General features: G+C 53.0%; 1 protein-coding gene across 1 annotated transcript in view; it reads right to left on the bottom strand.

Annotated features, from left to right (window-relative positions):
- The window catches only part of LOC131419649 (maestro heat-like repeat family member 5), a 68,653-nt gene that overhangs the window by 21,669 nt on the left and 20,347 nt on the right, over positions 1–26,637 (bottom strand). Inside the window, 13 exon segments of the mRNA XM_058565017.1 lie at positions 5,090–5,244; positions 6,160–6,309; positions 9,922–10,094; positions 10,378–10,513; positions 11,710–11,883; positions 13,380–13,475; positions 14,656–14,791; positions 17,352–17,431; positions 18,216–18,338; positions 19,003–19,149; positions 20,203–20,322; positions 21,053–21,169; positions 21,517–21,624. Of these exon segments, the coding sequence (XP_058421000.1) occupies positions 5,090–5,244; positions 6,160–6,309; positions 9,922–10,094; positions 10,378–10,513; positions 11,710–11,883; positions 13,380–13,475; positions 14,656–14,791; positions 17,352–17,431; positions 18,216–18,338; positions 19,003–19,149; positions 20,203–20,322; positions 21,053–21,169; positions 21,517–21,624 (1,715 nt within the window).

Raw genomic sequence — 26,637 nt, forward strand, 5'->3', positions numbered from 1 at the left:
AAAAAACAAACAAAGCCTACTGGTGGAGTGTGAGGGGTATGAGCATTTTGGAAAACACTTTGCATCGTATATTGAACTGGGATCTACGCAGAGCTTTACGCTTCAGCCGTGTCTGTCCTGGATGCAGTGTGGAGCCTGGGTGCGTCTGTGCATCGGGGCGCACACGAGCCGTTCACAGCAGCACCGTTCATCATCACACCAAAGAGGAAACCCCCCAAATGTCCATCTGTAGTAAAAAGCATAACTGGCATCCATACGCTGGGACATGACACAGCAACAGTAATGAACCAACTCCAACCATATGTAATATATTAGGATGAATCTTAAACACATACGATTGAGGGAAAAAAGCCAGATAACAAAAGGATATTGGAAGAGTACATATTGCACAGTTCTGTGTCTACGGTTAGGACACACCACTATTCCTTCATGTACTTCTACAGAAGAAAAATGACCATGACGGAGTCCAGTAGGAGATCCCATCCTAGAGCTGGGCCCCCAAGGGCGGCATGTTCAGTGTAAATGTGATAAAACAACATAACACCTGCCCTGCAGAAGGAAACAGCGGGGAGACCTGTGTGCCTCAATCAGCCCTGGGTGCAAGGAGGGGGGTTCTCCTGAGAATTTGAGCCACAAAACCTCTCTAGGGTCTGAATTCACACCACCTGTGTGGCCAAAACATCCTTAAGCGGAGACTTTAAATCTGAAGTGTCCTCAGGCTGACAGTGCCCCCATGTGACTGAGAAGCCCACCTAAACCCAGGTGTAAGCACCATCCATGTATAATGCACTCCCATTTCAGACATGTTACATGAGAAAAATGTGCTTCTTAGAACTGAGGAAACAAGATAAAAATTCCAAAACAGATAAAACTGAACTACAGACTTCTGGGCAGCTGAAGACAATGGTGGCTGCTCTGGTCCCATCTCTCAAAAGTTCCCTGAAAACAACACAGAGCAAGAAGAAGAGAAAAGTAAAACCACACAAAAACAGGACCCCAGAGAATACTCAAACTTCAAAATTACTGTAAGCAAAACAGAAGAATGCCAGTCCCAGCCTGCAGTCTCTTACATCCCACCCACCCCTGCTCCCCCAGAGGCTTCGTGGCAGAAAAGGCAGAAGGAGAGAAACTGTGGAGAAGAGAGGAGACAGGAGCCAGCTACAGGGCTCAAAGCTGATCCACATCACCTTCAGGAAGATGAAGTCCATCCTAAGTCTGAAAATTTGGAAAAAGGGGAAAAAAAAAAGAGTCCAAGTAGACCAGGGCACTGAGCACAGGAGAGGGACTGAAAAGTATGCCCAGTCTGAAGGGCAGCTGTGGGGAGAGGAAGAGGGCAAAAGAAAGACGCACCCTTTGGAAATTGAGTGGTGAGAGGGAAAGATGCGAAAGGGAGAAATTTAGGGTCCTGCAAGAGAAAAGAGACCCCAAAACTGGAGGATACTTGACCCTTTCGTCTACTACCCAAACAAAAAAATCCGCTACGTTATCTGGGCTTTCCTGTCCTGGCAGAAGAGGGTGCCATTGAACTCGAAATCCTATAAATCACTCCAATAGTGTTTCATAGGAACAGGAACAAAATTAACAGACACATAGAGTTATTGCAAAGAAATCAGAGAACAAAAATCAACACACGTCAAATGAGGAAACTCCTCCTCTGAAAAACAATCGTGATGCAGAAAAAACTGTAAGACAACGCTCCAAATGCAGTTAAATATACTCAAGCAAGCATTTAAAGATATGAAAGCCACTTTGAATTATAAATTCAAAAGGACAAAAAGAAAAAAGCCTCAACAAGAAATGAAAAGAGAGTTGACTGAATTCAAGGAAGAGATGGAAAAAAAATGACAAAATTAGCTCAGAAGTGAAAAAAAGTACAAGGTGCCCCAAAGAGATAAGACTCAAATGAAAATCTGGTAGGGGACATTGAGGAAAAGAAGAAAAACCATTAAGAAAATGAAAGTAAATTTAAGAAGGAAGTAAGAAGGATTAGAGAGAAAGCAGTGGATACGGAGGACAGCATGTGAATTAACGGGGTCTGTGAAGAAGAAAAACACAATGGAACAGAACTAATATTTAAAACTATAACCAAGAGAACTTTCCAGAAACAACAACAGACCTAAATCTACTTATTCAAAGGACCCACCATGTACCTAGGAAGATTAACACAGAATAATCAATTCTGAGACATTTCTTAGTAAAACTGTTAAATTTCAAAGATAAAGAAAAAATCTCCAGGGTCTCCAGGCAAAAAGATCAAATAACTCACAAAGGCAAAAAAAAAAAAGAAAAATTATTGTCATCAGACTTTTCAAAAACAAAGTGAGGTAACAACTGGGCAGCATTTAAAAAATACTTAATAAACGAAAGTATGAACCAAGAACTTTATATCCAGCCAAGCTGTCCTCTAAGTAAACAAGTTTCAACATAAAGGTACCTAGGGGTTCTGAAGCCATGAACCTTTGTTGAGAAATCTATCAGAGGATGAGCTTCATCAAGCTAAGAGATGACTAGAAAATTCTGGCAAAGGGAGTGATGGTGAGTGTGTGTACACACTGAAAACAAATGTGGAGTGAGGGGGGACCACTAGAGTGGAAACTTGCACAAAGTAGAAATGTGCAACTGAAAACATAGGAGAAGGGAGACAGAAAGAAGAAGATACAATAATCTCACTGATGATTATATGCGCAAGGGGTGGGAGTTAAAGGACATCAATAAAAATGGATAAACCTTGGGGCCAGCCCCATGGCGCAGTGGTTAAGTTCAGTGCACTCTGCTTTGGTGGCCTGGGGTTCGTGGGTTCAGATCCTGGGCATGGACCTACACCACTTGTCATCCACGCGGTGGCAGCAACGCACATACAAAATAGAGGAAGATGTTAACTCAGGGATAATCTTCCTCAAGCGAAAAAAAGAGGAATATTGGTAACAGATGTTAGCTCAGGGTGAATCTTCCTCACCGAAAAAAAAAAAAAAAAAGGATAAACCAGATATTAAAAGGTTAAATAAGGAAACAAGGGACTCAGGCCATTAAAATAGGTGAGGAGTACAAAGGTAACAACTAGAACAAAAATACAACCCTTCCCAAATTAAAAAAAAAACCTAAAGATCAAAGACTACACATCTCATAGAAAAAGAAACATAGCAAATATAACAAAATACACACAATTACAAAATATTATAACAGAGCCGAGACTCAAAATATCAGTCATATCAATTAACGTGAATGGACTTAACTCACTTATTAAAAGAAAAAGATTTTCAGTTTGGATCACAAATCAAGACCAAACTGTATGCTGTAAATAAGATGACACCTAAAACAATGGATTCCAAAAAGTTAAAATAAAAGGAATGATGAATGCATACTGGGAAAATGGGAAAGAATAAGAAAGCAGAGGCAGTGATCCCAGCAACAGACAACGTGGAATTCGGGCCCTCAGAGCACTAAACGTGACAAGGCAGGACACTTTTTAAGGGGAAAAGTCACAGTTCATAAAGAAGATATGACCCTTATGAATATGAATGCACCAGATAACATGGCAACCACCTTTCTGAAGTGAAAAGTAGAGGAGATGGAAGGATACATAGACAGAAACCCATTAATAGGAGGAGACTTGAACACACCCGTCTCAGCACAAGACAGATGAAATGGACACAGATTAAGTAAGGATGTGCAGACCTCAACAGCACGATCAGTCAGGTAAATCTTGTGCATATGTATCAAGCCCTACCACTGATGACAGAAAATACACCTTCTTCTCAAGTGTCCGTAGAACATTCACAAAAATTGTTGGAAAGAGCAGTAAATCCCATAAAGCACAAATGTTACAGACAACATTCTCTGATCACAATGCAATAAAACTAGAAATTACTAACAACAACAAAAAAGGCCCTTCCAAATGGAAATCAGAAATCTTTCTGGAAACAGGCCTTGGGTGCTGGCAGCTTGTGGGAACCCCTCCTGGTGGCTTCTGACTTTTCAGCGGAATGGAAGCTAGGTGGGCAGCTGAGCGTGAGGGGTGGGTGGAGGTGCTGGGGGCGGAGGGGAGGGCGTGGGGAAGTGCAGCTGAGGGCCCCCTGGAGGCGCATGGTGGTGCGCTTTTTCCTGCATTTGGCTGCACAGGTGCAGACGTGAAGTGGGTGGAGCCAGGTTTAACCACAGTTGGGTTTTGCCAGCTAAGTGTGACAGAGGGGACAAGGGACTTGAGGTGTGTTTAGGGAGTGACTGTAACACTGGGAGATGGAATCTACCTTGGTAAGAAGGGAGATGAGGAGAGGTGAGGGACAGTGAGAAGGTGGGCAGGGCAGTGAACCTGGAGGTCCTGGAGAGCAGAGGCTCCTTGGGGCATCAGAGAGAGCGAGCTGTAACGGTGGGAGGTGGGGGAGAGACGCATGGAACTGGAGATGACCGAGCAGAGGGGACGACACTGGGAGAGGAGGGCTGAGGGAGGACGGAGGACGGGATAGCTGGGAGAGAGGACATCCAGGCACTGAGAAGTCAGGGTGAGGGGAAGATAGTGAATCCCCAAGATCGAGACAGGGTGAGTGAGCCACAGGGTGCTTGTGACCAGCATCTACATCCTCAAGGTCCCAGGGGTGACCCAGGGCAGGCACGAGGTGGATGGATAGCAGGTGACGCAGACTGAAGACCTGGGACTCAGAGCTGGGATTTTAGGGAGGAAAAGGACCACCTAAATGTTCAGGGGTCTGGGGCCTGTGGGAGAAAGCCAGCCCCCCCAGAGATGGCTGTGGTGGCCGCTGGGGGGACAGAAAGGGGAGTTGAGGAGCAGGAAGGATGGCAAGCCTTTGGTGTTGGCTGGGGTCCTGCCCCCACCCCCCATCAGGTGATGGGTGATTGAGCCTGAGGCAGGGGTGTTTTATGTGGAACACGATAGAATGAACAGTGAGCGTGCCTCCCCAGAGCCGACCCCAGGAGGTGCACCATAAATGAACAAGTATGTGGGCTTTCTCCCTGCCCCCAGCCCCGTGGGGGGGTCTCCCTGTGGGCTGTGAGGGGGCAGGCAGGAGGGCCCCCTGCCTGGGGGAGGGGGGAGGGTGGGCAGTGGGGCAGTGAGGGAAGGTGGGCTGGGCACCTGTCCAGGGGGATGGAGAAGTCCAGGAAAGCAGCCACCAGCTCGGGAGTGTGGTTCTGGGCCAGCAGGGTGATGGCGCGCAGGGCATTTTCCTTGGCTTGGGAAATGCGGATAGAGTAGAGCTGCAGGTGGATGGCCCGGCTCAGGCTGGCAACCTGTGCAGGGAGACAGAGTATGGGGGAGAGGGCTAGTCTGACGGGGGAGGCCAGGCCCTGCCCTGGTGAGCCTAAAGGGGGAGCAGGGTCCTGCCCCGGTGAGCTTGGAGCCCCTTCAGATATGGTCCTCTCCCGAGGAGGGAGGCACAGCCCTGCCCAGGGAAGTCTGAGGGGGGAGGCACTTCCCTGTCCTGGATGCCTGGTTAGAAAGGGAGTCCCAGTCTGAGAGAGACAGGTACCACTACTTTTTGCATTGGGTTTTGGGTTTTTGCATTTGCATTTGGGTTGGCATTTGGGTCTTCCAACTCTGTCCAAACGGTGCCCAGTCATTGGAAGGTTCAGACACACCCGCCTCGCCATCTCCTAACACCCCACTTTCCGTGTGCCCGGAAACCCTCCTCCCTCCACTGTCATCCATGAACCCCAGCTCCAGCATTGCCCACCCAAGGCTTCCCGGCCTGCAGGACCTGGCACTCGTTCTCCTCTCTCGGGGGCCCCCCACAACCGGGGTGCACCCCTTTGCCTTTCCGTTCACTATGCTGTCCATCCTTCTCTGTGCCTTGCCTGTCCCCTCCGTCAGACTGAGAGCTCCCGGAGGGCCAGGCCATGTCTTCCCCTCCTCCATTCCCACATGAGGGCATGCAGCAGCTGCTCAATCAATGCACGCCTGCCCCTTGACCCTGCAAACACCACCCAGCGCCCCAGGACACCTGCTTGGGCCATCCTCTCATTCATTCATTCATTCATTCATTCAGCGGGACTTAGCAGGGTGGGATCTGTCTCTCCCATCAGGCCCAAGCTCAGGGACACTACCTTGGCCGGAAGGCCCTAGTCCCTGGGTGCTGACTGCTGGGATGTCCCTCCGCCCCCTGCCCCTTCCTGGCCAGCCCTCAGTGGGGTCCCCAGTGCCCTTACGGTCTCCAGCTTGGCCCCATGCTCCTGGATGGCGACCAGCAGCATGTCAGCGGCCGCCTGCACGCAGGAGGGGTTGGTGGAGCCCAGGCCATCGATGGCCGTCCAGATGAGGTCAGTCAGCTCTGCCACCGTGAGATACTTCATGATCTTCTGTAGCAGGGGGAGTGGAGGGCAGCTGTCACCACAGGTCACCTGTGCCCAGGCGCCCACCTCCTGCCTCTGCTCTTACCCTCTCTCCTTTGCTCCAGCTCCCCCAGGCTCTGAGCACTTCCAGACTCCTGAGCCCCACTCCTCTGGCTCCCCCAACACATGTACCCCATTTTGCAGTTTGATCGCCTGCACAGATCTCTGAGTCAACCACAGCCCAGGGGGCAGGAAGGGAGGGCACAATGCCCATTGTAGGGCAGAATCACGGCTCCCTTCCACACTCAGGGTGTGTCCCAGGACCCAGGTGGCCTGGCCAGCCTCCTCTCTTCCCCTCCTCTGCCCGTCCTCACCTCACAGGCTTTCTCGTCTGCTAGCGTCAGCCCAGCTGGGTGCTCCCCAGGCCAGCCCCCAGCATTTTAATCAAGATCAACTGAACTTCAGAGCTTCCACGGATCTTCAAGGTTACCTGGACCAACCCCCAGGCCCTCACCATGCTGTAGGGTGGGGCTGGGCGGGGCCAGGCTAGGTCTGGAACCCAGGGCTCCTGTCCCATGGCAGGGCCTCCCTGGGAGCCTGACTCTGCTCTCAGACCACATTCTCCCAGGAGCAGCTCTAATGGTCCAGGGAGGTGGGTGTCACCTCCGACACCAGACCATGAGCGTTGGGGTAATGAAGAGGCTCTAGCGGAAATGCAAGGTGGTGGGTGGGATCCCTGTTCCACAGCCTCAGACCATGTCTCTGAGAGGGAGTGCTGGGCCAGCTTGGGGCTGCCCAGGCAGAACCTTCCAGAAAGACTTAAAGCATCGTTGCTCAATATGGTAGCCACCAGCCACATGTAACTACTGAAACTTTAATTTATTTAAGTAAAAATTAAATTCAGTTCCTCAGTTGCACTAGTCACATTTCAAGCGCTCAATAGCCACACATGGCCAGTGGCTACCTTGAATAGTGCAGACATAGACACTTCCATCCTTCCAGAAAGTTCTATCGGAAGGCCCTGACGCGGAACATCTGATAATCAGAGGAAGATAGAATGCTGATGATGGACTGAAAGTTGGGAAGCCTGAGAGAATATTGTAATGTTTGCAAGGAGGTTGAGGATGGTAAAACGTTTCTTTGCACGTTAGGGTATTTGTTGAAATGTCTGAAAGTCTATTAGGATGTTTGTATATTACATATAAAAATAAGTGTTGAATAACAGATGTTAGAATATTTATTAGAATCCTATTATTCTAAAATTCTGGTAAAATGTTTGTGAGAATGGTAGGTTATTAGTTGTTTGTTAGAATGTTAAAATAATTTTAATGAACTATTTGTAGTTTATCACAACTTTTTAAGAAGAATATTTGGCTATTGTTAATCTGGCTAGAACATTTGCTAGAAGATTAAATTTAAAATTGTTTTCTAAATGTTAAATTTTGGTTCAAGTTCTAGTATTTAGAATATTCGTGAAGAAATTCAACTTGGAATGGTGGTTAGATTCTCAGAATCCCAGAATACTACAATCTCAGGATTGGTAAATACTTACGAGATGTCTTACTTTAACCCAGGGCATGAATAAATGTGAAAAGGAGGTGGCAGAGATGGTAGAGATGGTGGTGGTGGTGATGGTGATGATGCTGATGGTGATGGTAATGGTGGTGATGGTGATGGTGGTGATGGTGATGATGACGGTGATGGTGATGGTGGTGATGGTGATGGTGATGGTGGTGGCGGTGATGGTGGTGATGGCGGTGGTGATGATGATGATTGTAGTGGTAGTGGTGATGATGATGGTGGTGGCGATGATGGTGATAGTGATGATGGTGATGATGATGGTGGTGATGATTGTGATTGTGGTGGTGGTGGTGGTGGTGGTGGTGGTGGTGGTGGTGGTGGTGGAGATGGTGGTAGTGATGGTGGTGGTGGTGATGGTGGTGATGGTGGTGGTGATGAAGGTGTAGTGTATCCAAGACCACATGGGGAATCAAGGACAGACTTGGGACCAGAACCCAGGTCTGTTCTCCATCTCAAACCTTCCCAGATCTACCATCCCTTGATTAGCAGACCATTCTATCCTCTCCTCTCTCTATGCTCCTGTCTGTCACTGTCTCTTGTCCACAGAGAGCTGGAGCCGAATGCCCACTCCCTGTGTGCAGGGTCAGCGCAGGTTAGGGCAGACTGCCCTTCCCAGGTCCTAGACACTATGCTACTAGTCCACCTGAGGGCTTGAGTGCTCTGGGGCCCCTTCACCACTGGCCCCCACTGAGCTGATGGCCAGCGGAGCCCTCCCTTCCTGCCTTGCCTCTGCCCCTAGCCCAAGTTCTTTGGCATAAACTGAAGCCAAGCCAAGTTTTCCCATCTGGGACCAGACAATTGATGTGTTGGCCCTAGGGTGTTAGATTTTCTGTACTAAACTTCTGATCAACCTCAGCATGGACAGCTCGCTGCAGCTGCAGAGAGCACAGATCTGGAGTCAGCCAGGACCGGGTTCAAAACCCAGCAGGGCACTTACGAGCCATGTGCTGCCACGTCATCATTTGGTTCAATTTGTTTCAACTCAATGGTGCTTACTAAAGGCAGGCTCTGCCGTCAGGCCCTGTGCTGGGCCCTGGCAAGATCCCGCTTCTGGCCTGGAGTGCCAAAGGTCTAACGAGAGACTGACAAGCACAGCAAGAGCAGGGGTCTTCATTAGCCACGGGCTCAATACCAAGAGTGGGCAAGACACCACGCCGAAGCCACTATGTTGGAGACATCATGAACTGGCCACTCAGAACATGAGGCTCCATGGAACATGGCCTGTGCAGCCAACACCAGCGTCCAGTCCACACCCTGCGCCTCAGCCTTGCTCATCTTCAGGGGACCACACAATTAACATCAGATAGGGACTGTCACAAAGATACGAGATTTCACTGGGGTGACGAGAGGGACCTTGGGGAACTACCAGATTCCCCAAGCCATTGACCAGGGAGGATCTGGCCAAGGTAGACCAGATGACAGTGCAAGAGGGGAGACATGATATGCCTTCAAAGGAGGAGGGTTTGGCTTTCAGAGGATTAAAAGAGGCCCCTGGGAAAATGAGGAAGGCGGGAATATTTCTGCAGAGTGGTCATCCTGCAAAAACCAGACTCAAAGGGAAGGAGCTCGCATGGTGCCTCAGAGAACACCTGCTATTGGAACGGCCCTGAGCCCCCATTTATTGGGGGCTCACAGCAGCCAGGACTTCATCAGCACCACTCTGCCCATTTTACAGAGGAAGACTGAGGCTCAGAGAGGAGAAGGGGCTTGTCCAAGGTTGCACAGCCATGAGAGACAGAGCCGGGACTCAAGCCTGGGCTGCTGGTCCCAGAATCTGTCCCCAGCCCCCTCCCTCCAATTTCCCCTCCCTCAGCTCCCCTGTCCCAGACCAGGGGCGGGGGGCTTCTCCAATTGCTCGCAGTTAACCACCAAAGATGCAGGCAAGATCCTGGCCTCGGTTTTAATATTCACACCCTGGCCCAGGCACTGACCCCCTGAGTCCAGCCAGCCCGCACCAACAGCCGGAGCCCTGTCAGAAGGGGCGGTGGCAGTGCGGGTGGGAGCAGAGCATGGCCACGCCCGCCCACCCGGCCCTGCCCACGACTCTAAGCCTTTGACCTTGATGACTTGGGAGCTGTCGAGCTCGGAGATGTGGTCCTTCGGGGTCACCATCCGCCGGGGGCTGGGAGGAGCGGCCTTCTGGTCCCCACTGCTGCAGACGGGGGCTCCATCTGCACTGGGCTGGGCAGGCTGCTCAGGGGCCTGCATTTCCACCTGCGAAGTCTCTTCTGCTTGTCGGGGGGGGGTGGGATTGGGCAGGGGTGAGGGCAGGGAAAAGGTGGACTTGGGGTCTAGGCAGGCAGGAGTTAGGGTGGGCTCATTGCAATCAGAATCAGACCTGTGCCCCAGTTTGGGTGTGCGGGTCAGGTGAGGCCATTACAGGGCTATGGTTGAGGTGAGAGGTGGGTTTGGGGGCAGATTTGGGGGAGGTGGATTCAGGAGTGCTGGCACAGGTTAGGCTGAGGCCATGGTTGGGGTGGGAGTGGGTCCACCATGGTGGCCCAGGGGGCTCACCTCTCTGGCGCATCAGGAGCCAGTAGAGGTGGCCCAGCCCTTCCAGGCTGGAACTCTGCGTGGCCCTGTCTGGGTCCTGGCACAGAATCCCCAGCATGCCCACCAGCTGCCCCATCCGTTTGAAGTCCTCTTTTGGCTGTGGTGAGAGTGCAGGGGACCCACTGACAACAGAACCTACCACGGGGGTCCCCACCCTGCTGTGCACTTAGCCCAGCACGGTCAGTGTCAGAATGGACCCCTCAAATTGCGTGCCAGGACTTTGGTTTGCGCAAAATTGAAGAGGTGGCCAAAAAGCTCAGAAATCAAGAGAAATAATAGTTTAATGTAATATTTAGAAAAATGAAAATGAATGCAAAAATCCACGATGAACAAAGTTTCAAACTTGTAAATAAAGACAGGATCCGACCTTGCATTTCCATGACTTTGCCTTTCTCTCCTCACCCTAATACTGGCCTTGGTTCCAATAAAACTTGATTACAACCACAGGCAGCCAGCGCACAGGCCGTAGTGTGCTGAGCTGATTGTTTAAAACATCACATTAAAATACTTATGATTGTGGCGTGTTTTGCTGCCCCCATCCATGTTACCCCTGAGGCGAGTGTCTGACTTGCCTCACCCTAGGCCCCGTCCTGTGGTGTGGAAATTGATTTTGAGTACATTGAAGGCACTCTGAGCCCCTCTAGAGGGGTCCTCCTCACCCCAGGAATGCTGGAGGAGTCTGTGCAGTGAGCTTTCCCTGCGCGGAACACTCCCTGCTGCCCAACACCACTCCTGGCTCTCCGCCTTCACGAGAAAGGCACACCGCCGGGCATCAGGCGGGGACGAACTAATCTCCTGGTCTCCCCATAAGTCTCCATGAGGAATTAGTGCTGATTTTGGCTGAAGCACAGAACCAGTCCCTGCCTGAACATGTGCTCAAGTTCCTTCAACTCCAGGGCCACAGTGACAGATTGCCAGCTGCGAACCATGAAACGATGGGCCTGGTGACGGGCAGAGGGGCTGGGAGGTGGGAAGCTGGCTGCCCCACGCAGTAACTGCTAGCCCTAGTCTGGGGCAGGGCTGCACACTTTACAGCCCTTTCACCGCCCCCGCCCATCTGATTCCCACTCTATCACTCTGAGGAGGACTCATTTCCTCCCATTTCATGGCTGAGAAACAGGCTCAAGGCTCAGAAGGACCTGCCCAAGGATCAACGGGCGTGGATGACAGCCCAGCTTCCTGGGTCAGGGGTCAGGCAGGGCACCTGGGTTCAGAGCCCAGCTCGGGGGCCTTGAGCAGGGGTCCCCAACCTCCACCCTGGCTTGCTTCCTTGCGTGTAAAAAGGGGGATTACCTGGCCGGGCGGCAGGGCACTCAGGGATCCACTCGGTCCTGGTGGCAGGGACCCAGGGGGCCTTGAACGCCACAGGTCGGGGTTGCGGCTCAGGAATTTGAGGAGGGCCACGAAAATGTACGCAGCCCGCTGCCGCTCGTGCGTCTTCTCCGACGCCAGCCAGACGTACAGGTGCTGCGGGGGACGGGGAGGACGGGGGACGGGGACAGGGAGAGCTGCTGCAACCCCGGACCCCAGCTCCGCCCAGGCTCCGCCCACCCCAGCCCAGGCCACACCTTCTGCTCAGGCCCCGCCCACCAGGCTCAGGCTCCGCCCCCTCAGCAAGCCTCTGCCCTGTAAGTGAGGCTCTGGCTCCGTCCCCGCAACGAGGCCCCGCCCTCTTGTCCCAGGCTCTGCCCCCTCGGCTTCCAGGACGCCTCCGTCCAGCCTTCCCTGTCCTTGCGCACAGCCTTGCCGGTCCCCCTGCCCCGGGCAGCCAGCCACAGAGGAGGAGTCATTTCCTGCCTTTGTAGCCCACACGCCCCTCCTGCTCGAAGCCCTTTGCGGCTCCTGGTTTCTAACCTGTTTCACACCATGCACCTCTTCCAGAACAGTGCTTTTCAGTGCACAGCGTAAATGCACAGAGTTACAAAGGGGTACGAAGGCATACTGAAACAGTTACGTCAAACAGTGTGAAGCCAAATTTGAGCCTCTTTGTTAAGGTGGTATAGGATTAGCCAGTGATTCTGAAAAGCGGTGTTTGGAGATCCTGTGACCCGCTGATGTGCTATGACACAGTGGTGACTTCCACTGGTGGCAGACACAGCTACTCCTGGCACTGCCGTGGTTTGTCGCCCACATCCCCAGGGGAGGGACATGCTACTGTGCAGCGAAAATGCGGAAGGCATTTCCTCCCAGCCACGCTCTCACACCCTGACTTCCAGCTCAGCACCCCCGGGTCGGGAGCCCCCCCCAGCGGCTCCCCTCGCTCCACGAGGCCCCTAAGCCTGATGTGGCCTGGCCCCTGCTGACCTGCCCTCACCCTACCCCACCTGCACACTCACCTGGGCGCCCTCCCCCGCTCCAGCCATCAGAGCCTCCTCCCTTCTGGCACACTGTGCTCCGTCATGTCACGCTGCTCCCCTCTGCCCCCGCCTGGCCCCTCCCTTCTCTTCCCACCACCTCCTTAGTCCTCATTCAGCTGAGTCCCACTGGCCCTGACCTCCGACCCTCCAAGCAGAGCCAGCCTCCCTGCTCTCGGCTGTCCCCTGCCCCTGGACTGTCCCTGCCTGTTGACTAGTCTTCGTCTTGTCAAGGCGGGACCCCCAAAGGGCAGTGGGTGAGTGGGGTGGTGGGCTCGTGAGACCCCTTTATGGCTGGGGACACTGCTGCAGGGGAAGTTCTCTGGGGGTAGGGAGGGCAGGTCCCGGACAGGGCCATGGCCCGCTTCCTCACTAGCTCCCTATAGTGTGGCATTCAAGGCCCACTTACCACCAGGCTGCACCTGCTGCCCCCCGCCCCCCGAGTTGTCCCAAACCAATGTGATCGCCAAAGATGGACAGTCCTTAAGCCTTCATGTTCTTGGACCACTCCCACCCCCAGTTCGGGCCCTACCTCCTCTGCGACATCCTCCTTCGTCCCTCCCCTGCCCCTCCTGTGCCCTCCCCAGCACTGCCCCCACTGGTCCTCACCGACAGCAGGAAGTACAGCTCGTCGGCCACGGGGTTCTGCGTGATGAAGCTCTGCAGCATCTGGTCCAGTGCCTTCAAGGTCTGCTTGTAGAGGGTCTGTGCAAGGATGAGGAGCCCCGGTGGGACGGAGGGCTGAGGCTGCGGCGGGGCCTGAGCGCACTGGCCTCTCGGTGCTGGTCGTGCCACCTCCTGCAGACTCCCCAGGCCAGGCTGCACACCAGCGAGCCCACACCAGGCTCAGGAAGGGACCCCCACCATCCATCCGTATTTGGCAGCTGGGGAGACTGGGCAGGGGGCAGTCTGGGGCCTGCCCAACGGCCCAGGTTTCTCAGGGGCTGAGGCAAGTTCATTCCCAGCAGGGCTGGCTTCACAGGCGTGCCACCCGCACCAGCCCTGGCGCTCAGAAGGGCTCTGGGAGAGCTCGGTTTAATGCTCTGCTGTCACCATCTTGAAATTCTTAATAAGTTTTAAACAAGAGCCTCTCGTTTGCACTGGTCCCAGCAAACTATACAGCTGGTCCAGATTCCTGAGTCTCACCCACTGAGTCTCACGCCCCAGTCTTTACTGCATGCTTGCCAGGCACACTCAGGGAGGGAGGGGGCCACAGGAACGACCCAGTCACCCTCTTCTCAGTGCCCTCAGGAGCAGAGCACTGGGGCATTGGCCATAAACTCCCTGGGCACCCTGGGGAACTCCCTTCAGCTCTCTGAGCCCACCTTCGTCACCTGAGAACTGGGCGTGAAGCCAGCCCCACTTGCCAGGGTGGAAGGGGACACTGATGGGAACAAACAGGAGTCCCCAGTCCAGCGCCTGGCACTGGGTCACACTCCCCACGTGGGCCAGTCATGATGTCTCCCTGCAGGGGCGGCTTCTATTAACAGAACCCAGAGGGCTGGGGGCTGGCCAGGGGTGGAGAGCATCCCCGAGCTCCCTCCTCCAGGCTCCCCGGGCGGGGCGGGGAGGCAGAGGAGGGAGCCGCTTACGCTCCTGTTCACAGAGAGCCCTCTGCATCCAACACAGGGCACCTGGTATCTCCTTTCACCCCGAGTGTTGAGTACCATCAGCTTTATGATGGTCACCCCCATTTTACAGGTGGGCAAACAGAGGCTCTGAGCAGTTAAGAAACATGCCCAGGGTCCCCCAGCCCTAGCCTGTGGGGGTTCAGGGGCCCTGCCCGTCCAGCCCGCCCCCTCTCAAGCCCTGAGCAGCAAGCAGAGCTGGGTACCCTTCCGGAGGGGCCCCTCTTGGTGGAGGGACGTGGGCGCCAGGTTTGCACCTGTACGTCGGGCATCTCCAGAGAGAGGTGGATGTCTTTCTCCAGGACGTCCAGCGGCGGCAGGGCCAACACGCTACGGAGGCAGGTGGACAGAAGCCGCGATTTCCTCTCCGGGTCCGGGGGCGGCCTCAGCTTACTGTTTGAAGGACAGAGGGCGGTGAGGGTGGGGCGTGGGGGCTGGCGACTGGGAGGGGACCACCTTCCAGAACAGACAGGGGTCTGTGATCCCTGAGCAGGGCCTCTCACGCCTTTCTGCATTGACCAGGGACTTGGGCCTCCTGGGCAGGCGAATTCCAAGGGGGTTTGTAAGGGGCTCACCAGGCCTGGCTGGGAGCAGAGACTCCTGAAGCCCTGCACCCTGGACTCCCCTTTACTGGGCAGAGTGGTCTCCCCCAGCCCTGGTTACCCCCATTAGACCTTGAATGACTCTGTTTTGGCAAGTGATGCCAAACTTTCATTCTCCAAGGCCTGAATTAATAATAACCGTTACTGTTTATTGAGTGCCTCTTACGGGCTGAGGCTGCCAAGTGCTTACCTGGGTGTGGCTACAGGGATCCCCACAGCTGGCATTTTCTCCTGCTCAATAGACCCTGTCCTGACCCTGCTCCCCTCCAGGCTCCACCCCACTTCTCTCCTCCCCCTGGTGCCCTTGTCCTGGAAGGGTGGTCTGCATGTGAGCTCCTTGCCCTCTCCGCCCCTCTCAAGGGTGCCCAATCAGACTTTCACCCTGAACACTAGCCCCTGCTCCTGGCTGGTCACAGTCATGGGTGGCCTCCGATGGGCAGGTCCGAGGCCTGGTTTTGGGTGGCTTTGAAGAACTGATCACCCCTCCTCGGAACGCTCCTTCCCCTGCTCCCTGGCCCACCCCCACCCTCCACCCCGCTCTGGCCCCCTCCACTGGCCCCTCTCCCTTCCCCGGGCCCTCAGCACCAGGCGCCCAGCCCGGGCCTTGGTCCACTTCTTCCCACCCCCGGCCTTTAAAAGCCACCTGGATATGCTGACAACCCCAAGCCTGTGTCTGCAGTCTGGGCCTCTCCCTGAACTCCAGATTCACGTCCCCGACTGCCGACTGTGTCTCTAGGTGATGTCTGAGGGGCGTCTCAATCTTGGCCTGTCCCCACATGGATCTGCCCCAGGGGCCACCTGCCCACAGCCTGCCCCACTGCAGTAGCTGGTGACGCCATCCTTCTGGTAGCTCGGGGTGAAGACGTCTGCACGTCCTTGATGCTTTCCCTTCTCTCAGTGCTGCATCCAGTCCAGCAGGTCTCGACAGCTCTCCTGTCACCATTCATCCAGAATTTCAGCACTCACTACCCTCGTCACTCATTACCTTTCTCCTGGATTGTTCTAGGGGCTTCTCACTGGTCCTGCATTTTCCCCCCTGCTAGCAAGCACCATCCTCTCTCTACACAGAGGCCAGACATCCTCTCAAATGTAATCCCCTCAAAGGCCCACCTCACTCAGCCAAGAGCCAACGCCCCTGCAGTGGCCCTCATGATCTTCCCATGACCCCTGGGACCTCATCTGTACTCACCCCTTGCTCACTCCACTCCAGCCACTCTGGCCCCCTTGCTGGTCCTCCAGTACCCAGGTGTTCTCCAGCCTCAGGGCCTTTGCACTTGCCGTTCCCTTGGGGGCGTACCCCCAGGGCTCACTCTCTCACCCTTTCCGGTCTTTGTTCAAACATTTCCTTCTCACAGAAGCCTAAGAGTGCCAAGCACCCATAGGCACTCCATCGGTCAGTACTCAGTTGATTCTCCTTGACTCAACCTGAGGCTCGTTTACTCCTCAACCCCACGAGGACTTAACATGGCCTCCCTTCTCTCTACCCTCTGCCTCATTTTCCTTCATCACCCTCATCAGTCCCTGATACGTGTGGTTTGCTCATTCTGTCCCCCTCCCCGGTGTCAGCTCTCAGGGAGCAGGGACATTCTCTGCTGGCTCACAGCTGGGTCCCCAGAACCCAGAACAGTGCGTGGAACATCTTAGGTGCTCAGAGGTTATTTGCACAATGAATGAAGTAGGAGGACAGGGTGTGGAGAGGCAGAGTGCCTGGGTGGAGGTGGGAATTAAACCTCGTCTACCTGCTCTGGGGAAGGCCTGCCCACCTCCGCCTGCCACCCTGCCCGCGGCAGTGCAGGGCCTGCAGGGTGCACGGCTGCTGCCTGCGCTGGCCTCTGCAGCCTGAGAACAGGCAGCTCTGAACTCTCTGGGCCTCCACTTCCTAGCCAGCCTCACCCTGTCCTGGCCAGGGTAGGGAGGCCAGGTACCCCCTTGCCCCACCTGCAGGTGGACGGCTACATCCAGACCTGTGCCTGTGGCCCTGGGATCCCTGAACGTTCTGCACTCTAGCCTCCCTCCCTTCCCTGGGATGTAGGCTGGAGTCTAGACTCATGGCCCCTTCGCACTTCCTCTCCTGAGTGCCGAAGCCTGCTCTACACTCTGCCTGTGGCTGAGGTCCTGCCATGAATGGCTGCTCTGACCTTGAGTGCGGCGTGAACTCACTTTGGGGGCTGGTTGGGCCCCCCAACCAAAGACTCTGGTTTCTGTGAGCTGCCCACCCCTGCCCCCAGCCCAGCTCAGTGGGGCCTTGATTTCTGACCTCTCCTGCCTCGCTGTCCTGCTGGCACCAAGCCTGAGCTGAGAGGCTGCTGTCTGATGCAGAGGAAGGCCCTGTGTGGGGACGGGGAGCCTACCAGAGGCTGGAGATGATGTGGATGGTCTGCTGGCGGTTTGGCGTGCACAGCGTGTCCCGGGGCTCCTTCTCCAGCAAAACCTGCAAATCCCCAGGTGAAGACTTCATCATCCGTGCCTGGGCCCATCCCACTTCTGACACCAAGTCACATCCTGCCTAAAGACCTCAGTGCTCAGCACCCCGGGACCCACAGGGTTACGCTCCAGCTCCTCACCCACGCAGGGGGCCCTCTGTGACCTGGTCCCCACTCGGAAAACTGGAGCATAGACTTTAGAATCAGAAGATCATGTCTGAATACTGGTTACCACATACTAGCTACATGACCTTGGCAAGTCTCCAAGATGCTCTGAGCTTCATTGATTCATAAATAACATGGCATTGTTGCACGTGTGTGACGTATAAAGCAAGGTGTGCAAAACACGATGTCTGAGGCACAGCAGGGGCTCAGGAAACAGGAATTAGCATTATCATTGTTATTGTTGTTATTACTGTTATAATCGTGCATCACTTGTGTGTTTCCTCCACTACCCGGGGATCTGTGAGGCCAGAATGTGGGTAACTGGTGCTCTGAGCTAGGTTGGTATGAGCAGAATGGATGCTGCTGGGATTTCTGGGCCTCGGCCACACCAGCTGTGAGGTGGACATACCTGGCCAGCTCAGGGTCACTGTGAGAACCAAGAGAAGTGGGGGACACAGATGTGCTTCCAGGTGCAAAAGCCTGTGAGGGGCTTGGACACGCTCTAGAAATCCAACTTCCCCACCCCTTTTCCAGGAGGTGCCTCTCATGAGTGCTGCTGGTGCAGGGGAGGGGCACCCCCTCCATCCCCATGAAGCCCCTTCCTCTGCCCCAGGACCTTGTGCTCACCATCAGACTCTCAAGGAGCTCGGAGATCTGGGAGAACGTGTAGCTGTGGGCGCCCTCGTCACGGCTGATGGCCTCCACCAACATGAGTACGGCAGTGAGGAAGCTCTGCTTCAGGGTCTCGTCCTGGCACGGGGTTGGGCCATGGAACAAGGTGGGTGAGGGCAGGGAGTGAGAGCACCAGAGGGGCAGAGGGAGTGAGAGCCATGGTCACACGTGGCGGCAGGGCCACCGCTGAAAGAGCTTCCAGCCGGGGCCCACACCCACGGGGCTTTTCAGGTGTGGGGAGCCCATGCGGTTTGTTTAAAAATGTAAGTTGATGACACTTAAATGTCAAGAGGGTGCAGGTAAGAAGCCCAGCGTCTGGCTTCTCTCGAGGGGTGGGAACCTTGAGCCTGAGGGTCTTGAGTGCGGGGGCCTCAGGGGCCTGCCTGGACCCTCACAGCCGCCCGGGGGAAGGCCCCTGGTGCAGAGCACAGCGTCAGGGGACTGTCGTCATGAGGCGTGACGGGAAGTCACCCGGACTTCCAACACCCCAAGGCGAACACCCAGGGTTTATTTAGGGGGAGAGGTGTGGGGGATGGGGTCAGCACGAAAGCCCTCGCGGCCTTAGGTGGGGCAGGAAGGAGGCCAGGCCCCGCCCCTTAGGATTCCAGGGTGGAGGGGGAGGTGGGGAGGAGGGCTCCGAGGCCTGGAAGGTCCTGGAACTCTCAGAAGCAGGTTCTGGCGGGCCCCTGGGCTGTGACAGGCTGGGCTCCAGAAGGGCGGCCCGGGCACCGTTCGTGCGTACCAAGGGGCTGTGCTGGAAGTAGTAGACCATGCGTGACAGGATGTTGTCCACCCACGGGAGGATGTGCGCCTTGGCCTTGGCCGCCATCTGGCCGTAGGCAAGGAGGATGGTGCTGCTGGCCCACTTCCACTGAAAGTCCTCTGAATTCTGACCACGGTGGGGTGGGGTGGGGTGGGGTGGGGCAGATAAGAAACGTCAGGGCCCTGCCGACTCCTCTTCTGGGGGCACGGTGACAGGAGGTACCCCAGGCCCTAGTGGGGTCCTGGAGGCAGGGTGTTCTGAGGGGTGGCGGGGCTCAGTTTACCTCAGTCGGAAAATAGGGGAAATGGAACTTTCTCTGCGGGATTGGGACAGGCCTTGTGGAGTCACCTGGGGGTGTACGGAGGAGTGCTTGGCTCTGCCAGAACTGGCCCCTCACCCTCCCTGCCTGTGGTAGCCCCTCCCCAGGGGCCCAGGGGCCATGGCTCCCCTCACCCACCTCGGGCTCCTGGGGGCCTGGGTGAGGAGGGTCGTGCCTCGACCTAGAGAGGCAGTGATGGCATTTGGCGCTTTGGCTCCAGATGAGACCCAGAGAATGAGGGGACATCTGGGACACCCCTGGATGTCACCTGAGCACCATTGTGGCTCACGCCCATCAGTGACAAGGCCCCTTTGAGATTGAGAGGTGGGTCCCAGTCCCTGCTCTGCCACCTGCCGGCCGAGGGACCCTGAGGAGGTGGCTGGCCCTCCCTGGGCTGTCCGTGGTTACCCATGACCGCTCCCTCCCCTGTCTGTCCTAACTGAGCTCCTGCAGTCCCAGGCAGTCTCTGCCGCGGGAGTGATCTGGGTGTGGTGAGGACGAGGTGCGTGTGTCGCCCACCAGCAGGGGCACAAGGTTGACCTCTGGCCCTTGTCTCACGTTTCAGATGAAGCACACGGTCAAAGAGCCGTTAATAAACAGACAGCAGCCACCACAGCCACGGCTCTTGTCAATCCCGACAGGAGGGAGGGAGGAATTATTATTCAAGAGGGGGACACTGGGGCTCAGGGGTCACACCGCAGGCGGGCATAGAGATGGGACCGCAGACCAGGATGCCTGGTCCAAAGTGCATGCCTCCAACTCGCCCCACGAGTCCCACCCAACCTCAGACCTTCTTGGAGGGCAGGGGTCCCGATGTTCCAGCCCCTTCCTGAGGCCCCCAATGACCCCCAAGCCAGCACCTTTGGGGATAAGGAGTGGAGGCTCCACTTGATGGGCTTGCTCCGGCCAAACTGCTCCAGGACGGCCCAGACGTGGTCCAGGTGGCAGACTGCGGCCAGCCCCACAGTGAGAGCCATGCCCTGTGGGGGGCAGGGTCACCCATGTGGGGTCACAGGCCCAGGCCTGGTGCCTCACCTGGGGGATTGGACACTGAGTCCCAGAAAGGGAGGGGACTCGTCTGAGGTCACAGGCATCAGCCTCCCACCCCACCCTCTTTAGGACACGCAACTCGGAGCCCAACCCCGTGAGGCATCTCTTACGGGGTCTGGTGGGTGGGTGGGGGAGGCAAGAGGAAGAAGTGACTCTCTGGAGGCCTGTTGCCCACCCCCCTACCAGCTCTGAGTGGACCTGTGCTAGAGGGAAGAATGAGGGTCCAGGAAAGATGTGTATGACAAAGGAAGAGGACAAGCTGTGATGGGTCAGGGCTCAGCGTGTGACTAGGGTCAGGGCTCAGCGTGTAACCAAGGTCAGGGCTCAGTGTGTGACCAGGCTCAGGGATCCCAGTGTGACCAGGGTCAGGGCTCAGTGTGTGACCAGGATCAGGGCTCAGAGTGGGACCGGGCTTAGGGCTCAGCGTGCGACCAGGGTCAGGGCTCAGCGTGTGACCAGGGTCAGGGCTCAGCGTGTGACCTGGGTCAGGGCTCAGCGTGTGACCAGGGTCAGGGCTCAGCATGTGACCAGGCTCAGGGCTCCGAGTGTGGCCAGGGTCAGGGTCAGGGTCAGGGCATTACAAGGAGGAAGGCTCAGTCTGACCAGGCTCGTACAACTAGGGTCAGGCAGCCGTGGAATGGGGTGCGGCTGTGTCCTCACCTCCCTCTGCTTGGGCCACTGATGAGATGTTTCCAGGAGGGTCAGCAGGTGTTTCCTGACGGTGGTGCTGTTCTCCTCAGCTTGAAGGATCCGTCCGTAGTAGGAGAACAGGAAGGCCTGGGGGTGGGTTCAACTTCCTGTCCTGGGCCTGGCCCACTTCTGTCCATCCCTGTCCCCTGATGGCCTGCTGCCTCCCCTGACCAGGCTCCCTCGGCCTCCCTGGGCTCCTGTCGCTGCCCTCACCACCCTGCTCTGGGACCGTGTGAGACCCAGCCTCGTGGTGGAGCTTCAAGGGTGCGGCTTCAAGTCCCCGTGCCCAGGCACTGCCCCTCTGTTTCCTTCAGGTCCACCAGTTCCTTCCTAGGGCTCTGGGTCTCCTTTAGGTGTGCATCCTGCCATCAGAGCCCTGGGCCTGCTCAGGGGGCAGCAGGGGCTGCTTGGGGGGGAGGCGGGGTGTGGCCCACCTTCTCCGGGGGCTGCTCCTGCTGTGTCCAGTTGGGCTTGGTGAGCGCACACAGCAGGTCCTTGGACCACACGTCCATGTTCAGGAACGGGACTGACTTGACAGCCATCTGTGAGCGGATGGTGGTGGGTAGGGCTGGAGTGGTCTCTCCCTCCACGCTGGGAGCCGGGGCCTAGGCCTCCACCAGCCCTGGCACCCTCCAGCCACTCGGAGCCCTGACTCCATCCTCCTCTTGCCCCCTTCCCTCTTCTGAGGCTCCAGGGCCAGCTCCCTGATTTGTTTGGTAGCCCTCATGGATGAGGAACTCATTCCTCGAGATGCTCTCTCTGGATATGTTCAAGGGGAGGCTGGGAACGGGGAGCCTGACCGTGTCCTTAGCACTGGGCAGGGGCTTGGACATCACAGATGCTTGGTGAGTGTCAGCTGAAGGCGGCCCCACCAGGTGGCGTACCTGGAGGGCCAGGTTTGCCTCACCTGTTCATGGCTGTCTCCCTGGCACCTAGAACAGCGCCCACACGACGTCAATGCTCCGTTAACATTTTTTTGAATGAATGAATGAATAAATGAGACATCAAATAAATGAATGACATGTCCCTTCGAAATATAAAGTCCTAATGTCACACGATTTTATGATGATGACTGCAAGGCTCTCTCTTTCCAGTGTTCCCAGATTCCACGATTCAGCAATTCCAAGATTTTTGATCCCAAGATTCCTTGAGGTGGAGATACCCCTCCCAAATACAATCCCAAACCCAAAAATCTTAAAAAAAAGAAAGATTGATAAATGTGAAGATAAAAATTTCAAGTAGTGTGTTCAGCAAAACCACCATCAGTTAAGTTGAAAGACGCAGTAAAGTTTTGTTTTGCTGGGACCTATTGCCAAGGGTTAGTACCACTCATGAAGAGCACTTTATAAACCAAGAAGGAAAAGACAGAGGGTCCACTTTAAACTGGTGAGTCACGTGTTTGACTTTGTAAGACAATGGCAGTTTTCCGAGGCGGCCGCCCCATTTCACCATCCCACCAGCAGGCAGCGAGCTTCCCGTGGCTCCACGTGCTCGTCAGTGTCTGGTGGTGTCATTCTTCCTCACTCCAGCTTTCTCCATGGGCGCGTAGTGGCAGCTCATTGTGGTGTTTTCAACTAACATTTCCCTGAGGATTCAAGATGTTGATCATTGTTTTATCGGCTTGTCGGCCACTCATATGCCTTCCTTTGCGAAGTGTGTATTTAAATCTTTTGCTCACTTTTTTAGTTGAGCTCTTTGTCTTCTTCTTACTAACTTGTAAGAGCTTGTCATTTATTCTGGATATAATCCCTTGTCAGATGTGCGTCTGGCGAATATTTTCTCTGTGTCTGTGGCTTGCCTTTTCACTTTCATAAGGGTATTGTTTGATGAGCAGACAGTTTAATTTTGATGAAATCCAATTTATGCATTCTTTTCTTTTTATGATGAGTGCTTTCTGGGTTCTAGGAAATATTTACCTTCCTCAAGGTTGGCAAGATTTTCTCCTGTGTTTTCTTCTAGAAGCTTTGTAGTTTTAGCTTCTATGTTTAGATCTTGGTTCATCTCAAATTAATTTTTGTGACTGGTTTGAGGTAGGCATTGATGGAATAAATGAAAAGCAATAAGGAAAGTTAATATTATTGAGGTATATGAGGAAGCCATTTTGGTTTAAAACTGATTCGGCCTGACCTTGTTTTTCTGCAATGGCCTGACGTGGCCTGTCAAGCGTGCATTGTACATCTTCTTTAAACATTTACAGTAACCCAAACCAAAGAATGCTGCCTATAAATATAGGGATGAACACCTGCCTCCCATCTCAGCATTTCTTTCAAGATAAACATTCCTTCCCAGAAACCTGGCTCAGATTGATCTGCTGTATGTAGCAAAACATCTTGTGATTGTGGTAAAAAGAAAAAAAGGTATTCCTGTCATATTTGATATACGTTGCTTGTTCCAGAATGGTCTAAAACCATGCTGTACAGCTCGCTTCTCCGGACTGCTTCCTTCCCTGGTGGAGTTTGCTCCCCCCCGGCTACAGTCCTGAGAATTGGCTCATATATTAAACTCACCTCATTTTTGATCTATAGATTGACTATCAGTTATTTGTGTCGACAGCATTAACATTCATTTGTTTCCCTTATAGGTATGCAATTATTCCAGAACGGTCTGTTCAAAAGACTGTCCTTTCCCCATTGAATTGCTTTGACACTTTTGTAAAATAAATAAATAAATAAATAAATAAACTGACCATAATTGTGGTTTTATATGTGAGTTTCTATTCTTTTCCCATTGATTTATTTGTTTAATCTGTGTCACTTCCTTACTGTCTTTTTGACTATAACTGTATAATAAATCTTGAAACCCGGTAGTGTAATTCTTGCAACTTTGTTCTTCTTCAAGATTGTTTTGGCTATTCTAGGTCCTTTGAAATTTCCGTATGAAATTTTAACTTATAGATTATATTCAATTCCATAATAAAGCATGCTGGGATTTTGATTGACATTGTATGAATCTATAAATCAATTTTGGGTGAATTGACACCTTAACATTATTATTTTTTTTTTTTTTTAGAATTTTATTTATTTATTTTTCCCCCCAAAGCCCCAGCAGATAGTTGTATGTCATAGTTGCACATCCTTCTAGTTGCTGTATGTGGGACGCGGCCTCAGCATGGCCAGAGAAGCGGTAGCGTTGGTGCGCTCGGTGCGCGCCCGGGGTCTGAACCCGGGCTGCCAGCAGCAGAGCGCGCGTGCTTAACCGCTAAGCCACGGGGCCGGCCCCCTTAACATTATTGAATCTTCTTATCTGTGAACATTACATGTCTCTATTTGTTTAAGTTTTCTTTAATTTTTTTTGCAATGATTTGCAAAGATTTGGCATATATTTTGTTAAATTTGTCTTTAACTCTTATGTTTTTAATACTGCTGTATCATTGTTTTAAAAAAACTTTTCAATTGTTTCTTGTTAGTATATAGAAATTCAATTGACTTTTGTATATTGATCTTGCTAATGTGGGGGATCAGAATTGGCCACCTCAAAATATGTCTCTTTACCTTGATTATTTTCAAGAACAAAAGACTCTGAAAGAAACTTTGACCTCCCCGCTAACTGCCTAAAAGAAATTTAAGATAGAAGGCCTGTCCCCAGGACAGGCCATCACCATAGATAACTTTGGGTATCAATAGACTGGGAGGGTAAGCTAAGCCCATTCTTATCAAAGCTCTGAAAACTAAGTAAAAGTAGAAGGTACCCTTTGTAAGCAACATTTACATTTGTGAAGGAAATCTCCATTTGTAAAGGTATCTCCTTCTCTGTATCAGGAAGAAGGGGGGATGACCTTATCTTTAGAAACTCTTATCAACGTGGAAGGCAAGGACTTAAATCTGAATAGTAACCTAACTCTTGTTTACTGTGCTTTTCTGGTAATCTCCCATAACTGACTTCTCCCACCCCCAACATCCTCCTTTGTCTTTAGCTGAAGATGGTATTTAAGATGAGAGCCTCTGCCATTTTGTTGAGTTATCCACTTTTTCCTGGGTCTCTCCCACGTATACATGTCATAAAGCTTTGTTAGATTTTCTCCTGTTATTCTGTCTCATGTCAGTTTAATTCGTCCCAGCCAGAAGGACCCAGAGTGGGTAGAGGCTACGTCTTCCTTCCCTACACTAAATTCAGTTATTAGTAATTAATAGTTCTAGTATTTTTTAAAGTTTCTGTTAGATTTTCTATGTATGCAATCATGTCTGCAAAGAAAGACAGTTTTACTTTTTCCATTGCAATCTGTATGTCTTTTTTCCCCTTTATCTAAACTTATTATTATTCTTACCTGGTAAGGACCTCAGTGTAATCTTGACCAAAAGTGGAGAGAGTGGACATTTTGGCCTATTTCTGATCTTAATGGGAATGTGTTCAGTTGTTCATCATTAGGTATGTAAGTTGTAGATTTTTCATAGATATCAGTTTCCTGTTACTCCTATTTTGTTGACAGCCTTTATCATTGTGATGTGTGATTTATAATAAGGAATATATATTTGGTCATCATCCCTGTTCCTGGCACAGAGCTCCTAAAACCCTTGGAATTTCCTAAGTGATTAGAGCAATAAAGATGTCTTTTGTTATTCACACCAAGCTCCTTTCAACCACACCTTAGTTTATGGTAATGAGGTGACTTTTGAAAAGCCCTTAAAAGCTGGATGGGGGCTGGTTGCCAGGAGAACCAAACGTGTGATTACAGGGTTGGGACTTTCAGTCCCCTCCCCCTAACCTCCAGTGAGGGGAGAGGGGTTGGAAATTGAGCTCAATCACCAACGGTCAACGATTTCATCAATCATGCCTAGGTAATGAAGCCTCCATAAAAACCAAAAGGATGGGGTTTGGAGAGCTTCTGGGTGGGTGATCATGTGAGGGAGAGTGGTGCGTCTGGAGAGGGCAAGGAAGCTCTGCGCCCCTTGCTCACACCTTGGCCTATGCATCTTTTCCATCTGGCTGTTCCTGAGTTATATCATTATCAAATAAACTGGTAATCTAGTGTAGGGGAGGAAGGCAAATCCTCTACCCTCTGGGTCCTTCTGGCTGGGGTACGAATTAAATTGACATGAGACAGAATAACAGGAGAAAATCAAACAAAGCTTTATAACATGCATACATGGGAGAGACCCAGGAAAAACTGGGTAACTCAACAAAATGGTGGAGGCTCTCATCTTAAATACCATCTTCAGCTAAAGACAAAGGAGGGTCTTAGGGGTGGGGGGGTCAGTTGTGGGAGATTACCAGAAAAGCACAGTAAACAAGAGTAAGGTTATTACGCAGATTTCAGTCCTTGACTTCTGGACTGATAAGAGTTTCTAGAGGTAAGGTCATACCCCCTTCTTCCTGGTACGGAGAGGGAGATACCTTTACAGATGGAGATTTCCCCTACAAATGTAAATATCTCTTACAAAGGATAAATTTTACTTTTCAGAGCTTCTTGCATGTCTGCAATTTTTAAAAGTAATACTCCTCATAAGCCCAAAATAATCCTCATGCCAAAGAAACACATTTTGGGGTGGCCAATTCTGATCCTCCACACTAGTCAGTAAACTGTTTTCCTGAGTTCTGTGAGCCCCTCTGGCAAATTA

The sequence above is a fragment of the Diceros bicornis genome, chromosome 21, assembly GCF_020826845.1.
Source record: "Diceros bicornis minor isolate mBicDic1 chromosome 21, mDicBic1.mat.cur, whole genome shotgun sequence".
Lineage (NCBI taxonomy): Eukaryota > Metazoa > Chordata > Mammalia > Perissodactyla > Rhinocerotidae > Diceros > Diceros bicornis.